Source organism: Enoplosus armatus, chromosome 13 (genome assembly GCF_043641665.1).
Source record: "Enoplosus armatus isolate fEnoArm2 chromosome 13, fEnoArm2.hap1, whole genome shotgun sequence".
NCBI classification, from domain to species: domain Eukaryota; kingdom Metazoa; phylum Chordata; class Actinopteri; order Centrarchiformes; family Enoplosidae; genus Enoplosus; species Enoplosus armatus.
This window is the reverse complement of record NC_092192.1, coordinates 10,668,978-10,680,135: the sequence shown is the minus strand read 5'-3', so window position 1 is coordinate 10,680,135 and position 11,158 is coordinate 10,668,978. Positions and strand designations below refer to the sequence as shown.

General features: G+C 40.8%; 1 protein-coding gene across 1 annotated transcript; it reads left to right on the top strand.

Annotated features, from left to right (window-relative positions):
* The first annotated feature begins 1,015 nt into the window (after positions 1-1,015).
* LOC139295600 (LIM domain kinase 1-like) lies at positions 1,016-10,048 on the top strand. The gene is made up of 15 exons (XM_070917814.1): positions 1,016-1,084; positions 3,344-3,482; positions 4,394-4,503; positions 4,639-4,812; positions 4,952-5,057; positions 5,219-5,490; positions 5,569-5,758; positions 5,888-5,974; positions 6,283-6,414; positions 6,496-6,555; positions 6,662-6,727; positions 7,173-7,359; positions 7,841-7,896; positions 8,108-8,265; positions 8,666-10,048. Exons 1-15 carry the CDS (start codon positions 1,041-1,043, stop codon positions 9,258-9,260), a joined length of 2,376 nt encoding a protein of 791 aa, XP_070773915.1. The 5' UTR covers positions 1,016-1,040; the 3' UTR covers positions 9,261-10,048.
* The last annotated feature ends 1,110 nt before the right edge of the window (positions 10,049-11,158 follow it).

Below are 11,158 nucleotides of genomic sequence, written 5' to 3'. Positions count from 1 at the left end.
AAACAAGGTGTCACAGCAGACAAATGACCTTGTCAGTTTCGTAATACCCCCTCCACACACATATATACACACCTGTTTCTGTCTTTCAGTTTGGAGGACCTGCACTACACAATGACAAAATACATCTGCTGACATGAAATACCACTACTATAAATTATAGTCTGAAGCTATAAACTTAGTGGCTGGACTAATTGTAGAAAATATACTTTTAAACAAAATATTACATATACCCTACAAGAAAACTACAGTGCCATCAACTGACTTATTACTACATTACTGTGGTGTCTTATGCTTTTCAAGCAAAATAAACAGCAGCAGAGCAGCACTCACATGGATATAAACTTCATACTGAATTATATAAATGGTTTCCTTCTCCTAGTCCTGAACTGTTTCCCATTCTTGTGCTTTAACTGAACTCTCCCTCTTTGTTGTGTGTGATGAATAAAGAGCCTTACTGAAGGATCAGGACAGTGCAGTAATTGGGGCATTCATAAAGAGATTATGCCTGTGCTGATGGGAACAGAGCTCATTTCAAAACACAACAGACCAGCTGACTCTCTCACACCACTTCTGAGAAAAACACACATATCTTAACTAATTTTCACATTGTAGACTCTAGAGCTTAACTCTAAGACACTCTGTGGGCTCTGCAGAGGAGTGTAACTGTATCTTGCAGAAGTCTACATGCTCTAAGTAACAGGAGAGGGACGGTGGAGCAGAACTTCTATACTGGGATAGGTCTGTTTCTCGGGAGCCAGCAGAGGGAGACTGGCCAGCTGGTGTCAGTGGGTCAGAGTTTTTTCTCACACAGCTACTCTGCACATTAGAGAGGGAACTCATACGCACAGGAAGCCGCAGAGTGCATGGGGAGAGAGGCAGAGAGAGAGTAAAAAAAAATTTAAAAAGACAACGCCTGCCACCGTTCACAGCAGAATACGTGAAGGATCCGCTCATGAACACATGCAGCTAATGAGCTCCTTTCTTAACTGGGAGGATTGTTTCTGAGTGACCGTTGTCTGTCGGTGAACTGAGAGGGCAGAATGTCACGACGGGACCAGAGGTTTCGGAGAGGAATGAAAGGACGGTAAGAGCTACTTACATTAGTTGGAGAGATGTGTATGTGCAAGTGAGAGTGAGAGGAAAAGAGAGAGAAAGAGTATGAAAGAGGGAGCAAAAGGGAGAGAAAGAGAATCTAAGCAAATTCATCAACATCTGCGATACTTCCTCAAACTGCGACAAACAGACACACGAGTAACCTGTCCTCCGATATTCTTTCTACTTTCACATCAACTATGAGTGTGTGTATGTGTATGAGAAGTTAATGAAACCATAACAATAACCAGGTATCCAAGCAGCCAACAGTGCAATCCATGACTAAGGTTTTTTTGGATCCCCATTTGTTTTGCTCCATCAACAACTACTCTTCCTCAGGTCTATATCAAAGCATACATACAGAATAAGCTAGAAATGCTCACACATATACTACTGTACATATATAATACCATATAGACAATATCCCTGTCACATCCAATACAATACAATTAGATCAAAGACAAATGTATCCTTTTAAGAACTACTGTTTTTTAAAGGAAATCCAGCAGGGCGACACAGACAGAACAGGGAGGAAACCATGGCAGGAGAATACGTCATCAGATTCCTAACATTTGACCTAGGTTAATGTCCTGACCTCATGTGTATTTTATGTACAGCAGGTGCTGGTGTGTCCCACTTTTAGTGATACAGGAACAGATCTTAGACCAGAAAGGAAGTTTATGAGTGGCTAAAGATAAGAGGCAACATGAGCCAGATGAGGGGAATACTTTCATGTGAAGGAATAGAGATATGTGATATGTGTGGCAGTAGAATACAGAGAGAGGATAAACTATCTGGTTATATCTTAGCGCTGATTCCAGGGTTTTCTCGGGACCAGATGTGTAGGTGGAACAGCAGATGTGAAGCTGGAAGGTTCCACATCCGTTGCCAGCAGCACAATAACAAAGACAGGAGGTCAAAAATAAACTTGCAGCTGTCTGATGGTTTTATTGCTTCATTATTTCCTCAGCAATGAATGACATGCAGGTCTAAGCTGATCTGATCTCTGACATTACATAGTGCACTACATCCCCAGCAGACATAGGATCAGTTAGGACTAGAGAGTCCTGTTAGTAACTGTATTTACCTTACTCAAGTCCTTCTGAATGAAACAACCAGGTATAGTAGTCACACCAGTGACACTGAAGCAATGTAATTAATACCAACATTTAAAAGTAGACAAGATTTAAGACTGCACTGATGATATAATTACCTATTTTCCTAACGTCATAAAGAAAAGCTTTTGATCAAATAAAACAGTGAAATACTGTCATGAAATGTCTCTTACATTGGAGGAAAGTTGAGTCTTTCCCTCCCCAGTTACTTCATTGTCAACAGAAAGGCAACCTTTGGATTCTCTATTGTAAGAACAGCATGGCATTTACAATTGAGGTTTGGAGAGAGGAAACATGGAGCTATTCTCTGTCCAGGAAGTCACCTCCCACTCCGATTGTAGTGTTGGAGAGATAAGGAAGCCGGCTTTTATTGTACATAGGTATTATTCTACATTCAGTTTAAGCCAGAATGCCACTGAAAGTTTTATTTTTACAAGACTGAAAGTGAAAATGCTGCACTGCATTTAAGGAACAAGTGGTTTTTAAGAAGCAGTAATGTTTGCACTTTTGCAATCTTTGAGTGGGCGTGCCCATGGGAAATTATCATTAAGTCACAGTGTTTTTGTGAAGACATGTGACTGCCCAGTGACCCTCCTGCATGAGTAGTCCTTTTGTAAGAAGCAAGAAGTTTTTGTAAGAAGTTTGGCAATGTGCTCACTGTCACGGTGACATCAGCAGTTCAAGATCTATAATGCATCATTTCAACACCATCCCTGCAGTGTAAGATAACTGTAGAAACACCAGCAGCTTGATGTCTCAGCTTCAGCTGAGTGACTAATAAAGGCATCATGCAGGGTCCAGGCAGGAAAGGAGTTTGGTATCAGTGACATAGAATACTAAAAAAAAAATAGGCTAAACTGAAGACAATAATTATGGTCCAACCGCCCTGGAAGTGATCTACCTGATCCCATGTGTGGCGATCTTGCAGGTCGACTTTCCTCGCAAGTGTCATGTGTTCCATCACTGATTGGGCTCACGTTACTTTGCTCGAACACACCTCTGAAGTATCTATCGTCTTACAGTCTAAATCTAAACCTAAATCTGCATCTTCTCTAGTTTCATCTTTCTGCCATCTCATGTTTCACCATCCCATTCTCCCTCTCTCTCTCTCTTCCCTGATTCCCTCTTTTCTTTAGGTGTTGTGAATGTGGCTGTATCCTGTCTCACTGGTACTATGAAAGAGAGGGACAGCTCTACTGTAAGAAGCACTACTGGGCCCGTTATGGAGAGCACTGCCACGGCTGCAAGGAGACCATCGCAACAGGACTCATTATGGTAACATGACAATCACTGAAAATAAGAAAAGCAATCTCTCCACCGTTGATATCTAAAATTAGGGCATTCTTATTCTTATTATGAAATAATCCCACTTTTAAATATTTAAAATGCTAGATAATGAAAAAGGAGGGTTAAAGCTTTGTACCATAAAGCAATAAAAAGCACAAATTCATTGTGCGTTATTTCGATTATTAGTACTGTAAAACCTTGGTAAACATGTTTTGTCTATGCAGGCCTCAAACTTTACTGTACATGCACTTCTAGACCACTTCCAGTAAGAGGAAAGCCCAATTTCCTGACCATTTTTTCCCCCCTCTGATCTTATTTTGTGATGCTGACCAACATGTCATCATAACTAGTCACAACATCACAGTTAAAGACCCAACAAACAGCAAACATCACCTTAGCAGATAATCCTCCTCTCTGTTTTTCTACTTACTCCCTGCAAAACAATTTGAACTCAGCCAGCAACAAATTGATTGATAGTTGGTGAACTAGTTTAAAAATAGCTGCTTTATTGATCATTCAAAGCCACCATTTGTTCAGACTTACAAGTGGCCACACAAATATCAAATATGTACATCATGTCCAGTAAGTACAGAATGGCAACAATATGGCTGGATCAAATATCGAAACAAGAAATACAGAATCTCAGCATGCTATGTCAACTATTCAAAGCCTTCCTGCCTCTTGGTTTCCTCCTGGTATGAAAGTACATGCTTTTTTTCTTTCAACACTCAAACCAGAGGATATCCTCTGAAAACATCCTGACACTACAAGGCCCTGATGTAGGAATGCACAGAAAGAACCCCTGAAGCCTGACCCCAACAAATGTCATCTTGTAAAAACCAAAATTATCCCCCCTGGCCTGTATTGCGTTTTAACAAACTGCCTCCCTGTATAAACAGGTTGCTGGAGAGCAGAAGTACCACCCTGAATGTTTCACTTGTATGAGCTGTGAAATGTTCATTGGAGATGGGGACACCTACACGCTCGTCGAACGCACAAAACTCTACTGGTAAGTTTGAAGTTCAAAAGAAAGAAATAAAGCAAGTACTCTTTGTAATTGCATGTGGGAAACTAACAAAATTGTAAGCTGAAAAAAGTGACTGAAGTGGTCTTTATTCTGTCTCTTGCTTTGTCTATTCTGCAGCGGCCACTGTTTCTGTCAGGGTGTAGGATCAACTGTGAGGTCAGCTTCTCCACTCACCAAGAGTCCCCACATGGTGGCGCTGGTGTCTCTTCCTCCCCATGCAGGTGGCCGACGTGGCCTGACTGTTGCCACTGACGTCAGCCAAGAGAAAGGCCCTCTTGTCACTGTGACAGCGTGAGTCTCTGAATCTGAGACATAGTGAAATTTGCATTTAATTAGTGTTAAACTCCAACTAAACCCAAAAACTGATGCAACACTGTCTTTTCTGCCCCATCTTTCCTCGACCCCTTCACTCATTGTAATTCTCCCTCAGGTTAGACTCAGCTGCCCTCAGCCCTGACCTGCTGTCCTCTGTCCACACTGGTGACAGAGTACTGGAGGTCAACGGCATCCCTGTCCGCAATGTCTCCCCGGATGAGGTAGGCCTCAAACCACCCACTGGCTCAGCAATAATATCGTTACTAAATGAAAAGTATTACACTTCCTGGCATCCTAAAAAAACAATACTTACAAGTATTGTGGTAAGACGGAAAAACAAATACAAAGTCACCAAAGGTCAACACCAAATCCTTTCCTCTAGATAAACTGTGTGATCCAGGACACAAGCAGACCACTGCAGCTAACCATTGAACACAACCCGCAGTCTCCTGACAACCTCCTTCGCACAAACAATCCCCAGGACGACATCAGCTGTCCTGACCCCTGTGTCTGCGACAAACTTGCTTCAACCCGCAAACTCCCGAGTGTAGAGGAAGAACCAAATCCAGGGGAGGAGACAGATGAACCAATCAGGATGAGCCTCTCGTCGCCTCAGCACCAAGGAACCACGGGAATGCGATCCAGACACATTCTGTAAGCGCTGACTCTCGGCTTACTTTGATTCATTACTCCCTTCTTTCTCTTTGTCTAAGTCTTTCTTTTCCGTCTCAGGCGCAGCTGTAGTATAGATAAGTGTCGTCCGTCTCCGGGGGCACTGCCGCTTTTATCTCAAAGGAGAGACATGGTTCGCTCAGAGTCTCTTCGCGTGGACCCTGGCGATCGGACCCATCGCATCTTCAGACCGTCAGACCTCATCCATGGAGAAGTGCTTGGCAAGGGCTTCTTTGGACAAGCTGTCAAGGTACCGCAGTTACTTTTTTCCATCACTTTCACTATCACATGGTCCCTTTCATTATTACGGCCGACTTTGTTGTCAGTTCTTCGTCACATTGATTTTAATCATCATTGTGATTAACCTGTTGCTGTCAAGGTAACACATCAGGAGACAGGGGAGGTGATGGTGATGAAAGAGTTGATAAGGTTTGACGAAGAGACACAGAAGACTTTCTTAAAGGAGGTAAGTGGTAAGCAGGGAGTTAACCTCAGCAAGTCAACCTCCCACAGCACACTCATATTTACCAACCCCACTAGTGACTTCAGTATACTAGAGATACACAAGCCATAGTACATATTAAATCTGAGGGGTTAAGGAAGATGGGTGCTCTTCACAATTGACTCTCAGTTGGTAAGAAAGCTGCATGTTATCAATGAATGTCTTAAATTTAACACCATCAAGAGGGTTACTAGGTTACATATGAGCTATTTTCATGTTCCTACAAAGACATGAGGCTTTTGTTTAACCACATTTCTTCTCAATTCGTCCAGGTGAAGGTGATGCGCTGTCTGGACCATCCCAATGTTCTTAAATTCATTGGACTGTTTTATAAAGACAAACGCATAAACTTCGTCTCTGAATACATCCAGGGAGGAACTCTCAGAGAGACCATCATAAAAATGGTGAGTTTAAAAAGGCTCTAATGTTTCTCAATGTGTTTTGTCAGAGTACACAAACATAATATGTTGGTCTTGTTGTTGTAGGACAAGGACTTTCCCTGGAGTATAAGAGTGGGTTATGCAAAAGACATTGCAGCTGGAATGGTGAGTCTTTCCGATCAATCTTCTAAAAGTAAAAAGTTAATATACAAAATTATTCCTTAATCTGGTACCAATATTCACTAATGTATACAACATCTCTCCTTCTAAGGCCTATCTACACTCCATGAATGTTATCCACCGAGATCTCAACACACACAACTGCCTAGTCAGAGAGGTAAACAAGTGGTTTCATCACACACATCAGCAAACATCAGATGTTGAACAAACAAGACTATGGTTAGGTTTTAAAAGCCGGATCCAATCCCAAATCGGTAAAATAACCAGATTTGTTCCAGGTAGTCATCTAGTTAAAAATCAATTATGTAGCCTATCTGGAAATTGATTGTCAATGTTTGACTTTTACTTTTAAATTATTATATAATATTTTTTATCATATTAAACATTTATATAATATATAACTTTTGTTTGTTAAAGTTGTTGAAAGCGATTCAAAAGGATTCAAAAGTCTTCATAAACAAGACCACCTTCCAGCTATTATGGGAAATCTGTATTTTGAGAAACACAAATGCTACACATAGCACATTTTACATCTAAAAACAGCAAAGTATAACTCCTTCATTAAACATTCTTAACATTTCTTTGTCTCTCTCATTGTTTAGAATCAGTCTGTGGTGGTGGCAGATTTTGGACTAGCCAGGCTGGTGATGAAGGAGAGGAATCAGGGCAGAACTTCCTCTTTGGACCGGCCTGGGAAAGGGACATTGTCAGAGCTCCGCAGGCCTGACCGGAGGAAGCGGTACACCGTGGTAGGAAACCCCTATTGGATGGCTCCTGAGATGATCCATGGTAAGTACACAATGTTCCAGGCTATCAGTTATAGCTTTAGCAAGAATTGTCTGAATCAAACATAAACCCAAGTGTTATCTCTAGGAGCCCACAAGTGAGGAGTCTGTAGTGGGGTTAAAGAGATGACAGTTAGATCTAACTAATTCTAACACCTTTCTAAATTCTATATCAGAGGAGACAATTAGAAAAATCATTATGCATAAAGGACTTTGGGAGTCATGTAAGACCTCACAACATAGGTGTGAAGATTCACAGGATGTGTACTTGCATTCCTTGAACAACCTAACCTCAACTTGCCTCTTGATACCATAACTGTTGCACTATGGTAAAATATAAAAAAAGGGGGGTCAACTGTGTAGGAGACCTGATATTACTCTAAGGTCTCATAGCAGATCTAATATGAATACAGTGAAAACAGGATCTCCATCATGGGTCAGTATGGGACAGTAAAGATTTCCAATCTTTCCTCTGCACCTCTCAGGGAAAAGCTATGACGAACGGGTGGACATCTTTTCCTTTGGTATCATGATATGTGAGGTAAGAACATCTAGGCAGAATAAAATATTACTAAAAATATTAAGTATTTGATTTCTAAGAATTGAAAAGATGTGGTGTTGACTGAACAATCTGAGGAGTTAAAATGTTGTGTAAATGTCAAATAAACAAACCTATTACCCATCCTTTTTTATTAATCAAGTATCTTATCAATTTTAAATCTGAGTATGTATCTACCTCTGTCTTTCTTAAGATAATAGGTAGAGTGAGTGCCGACCCTGACTACCTTCCCCGGTCGAATGACTTTGGGCTAAATGTAGCCGGTTTCCTGCAGCAGTACTACCCTCCACAGTGCCCCTGGGCCTTCCTGCCGCTGGCTGTCCTCTGCTGTGACATGGACGCTGAGAAACGGTATGATTGCACAAATCCAATACAACTGCAGACCTAAATTTCTGTAAAGCACAACATGAGCTATATGTAAATATTACAGCCCAAACAGTGACTACTATACTAAGCAATGCATTACACCAACCCCATATGTTTTATATCTGTATTTATTATATGTATATATATATATTTTTTTTTTTTTAATACTTCTGGTTTTTATTGACACAGTGCTTGTCTGCTGTGTGTTTCTGCACCTTTCTGCCTTTGCTGCTGTGACTTGTAAATTTCCCCGCTGTGGGATAAATAAAGTCTAAGTCTAAGTCTAACAAATTGTGCAGACTACTAAATATTTAATCAATGCACTAATGAAGTGGAGCATGTAAGGTCCAACAACATCCCATCACTACAACTCTTTGTCTTTCAGTCCTTCCTTTTCAAAGCTGGAGGAGTGGCTGGAGAACCTGCTGATGCACCTGGACATCGGTCTGCCTCAGCTCTCTGAGTTAGGGCAGCTCAGCAGAGCCTTCTGGCAGAATCACAACCACCAAAACCACTCACACAACCAGGACAAGAGCCTTGATTCTCATGATCAAACCCACCGTTCACAGCCACAGACACAGAGCCCCGACTCCAAGCGAAGTCCGGACAATGCTAATAACCACTTAGAGTCTAATCACCTCACTCCGAGCCAAGACCAAAATAGCACACCGGACGGAGAGCAACACACGCATGACAACCATGACATGAGTACAGAGCATGACCACTCCTGTTTGGGCAGGGAATATAACGACCACTCACAAGACAAGAGCCAGATGTGTTGCAGGTCTACTAGCAAAGACTCAGGCAAGAATGAGTCTGAAACCTATGAACACAATAACCCCTCAGGACAACAAAAAGCCCAGCACGAGCCTTCACAACCGCTGCAGGTCAACAACTCTCTGCTATGTCGGTCTATCAGGCCCAGACGGACATGCAGAGCGCTGTGGGACACATCTACAGAGGACAGCTCTTTTCTCTGACTGCATAATCTGCAAAACCCCAGTTATGAGGGATAAAAACACTTTATATTTGTGCCTTTTCAAACAATTGGGAGAGAAGTGAAGGAGTCACAAAGCTATACGTGGAGGTGGAAAACCTGCATAGGCATAAAACCAACCAATACAGATTGATATGGGATATTTTGCATGAAAAGAAGTAAAGATTTGTATGCAGCTTGATAACAATTGCTTACATTTGCCTCATATTGCTATGTGAACCAGTATTTATGTGGTTTCAACTAGAGCCCGACTGATACTGGATTTAGTTGATACCCATATTGACATTTCAGAGTTCAATATTAATTCAATAGAGGTATATTGGCCAGTGTACAATTTTGATAAGGATTCCTTAAACTCCCCAAAATTTGTCAGTGCTCTATGGTGGACAGACTGTTACCTCAAACACATCTTTAGCATTTTCGTACTACAATTTCTCTTTACTTATCGGCCAACATCTATGATGATTTAAGTATATCTGTAATAAGCTAAAATTGGCCGGCCAGTATATCAGTTGGGCTCTAGTGCCAACTTTGTCCAGAAGCTGTGAAACATATGGCACTTTATACTTTAAGCTACATTGCATGGGTCAATTCAGAATGCCTTATGTATTTTCTGTTAAAAAATGTCAGTCCACATACAACACACTGAGCTGTGAACACATAAAACTCCCACTGTATTTAACTTAATAAAGAGAAATATAAATGTGACTACATTTAAACCACTGTTTAGCATTAAACTGTTTAACGTACCTTAGTAAACATTTACAACTACTTGATTATTAAATGCAGTCCTTTTCTAAAGCCGTTCTTTATAATTTATCAGGGCAGGTTGCCAACAATTTGTGACACTTTTGGTATTATGAGATTTCACATATAAGGCTAGCTAGAGTATCACATAAAACTTTTATTTTTCATTAAACGTAAAGCAATACTTGTGACAGAAAACCTATGAATGAACCAGGAATCAAACACTTACTCAAAATGTAGCTAATTAAATTGCTCTGTTGCAAGGAAAGTAGTTGCAGCCAACTTAGGTTAGCCATTTGTACATTATCATTAACCTAGTTAGATCCAAGTCAGTCTGCTAATGCTAACGTTAAGCATCCTTTTTCCGAAAGACAGCATTATATTCTTGCTCAATTTGTAAGAGAACCAAAATTAAAAGGTTTTACGTCAGTTAAATGTGTCTATTCTAAAGTTCTTTTAATTATTTAGCAATTTTATACACAAAATGTATGTACGATATTTTTATTGTACTGTGCAAAACAACGGTTTGCTTGGTGTCTCCAATGTAGCTAACGTTAGCTAAGCTAGCTACTGAAGTAGCTACAACAAGGGATTCCGAGGTCATGAAATATCAAATATCAAATATCAAAACATAACATACAACTGTTGAAACTTGGCTTCAGCATCCACGTTGGTATGTAGTAAATACTAATATATTTTCACCAAAATGTGGCTCAGCGCGTTACTCCGCACTTGGCCCCTTCTTCGACTTGGATAAGCAACACAAAGGTGAAATTCATGGTTTATCGGAAGTGTATTCAAACTGCATTTCGGTGTTACAAGAGAAAATACTTCGAGGATGAAGACTAAGTGGTTGGTCTGGTTAGCCGCCCTACCTCCGTTAAAGCGCAGCTTCCCTGAGCTTGTCTATGGGACCGGACAGACGGTCTTGAGCAGGGCTAACGCTACACGACAGTCACAAACTAGCTTAAGTTCGGTATGATCATTATGTTCATCATAATCATGAAAAACGCAGTTATAGTAGTTTTGGGTAAAATTTTATTATCAGTAGTTTTATTAGTAGCTGTTGTTGTTTACATCCTGCACTGAAGTCATATCCCTGAACTGAGGGGAATATCAGCCTGCCTGGTTTCA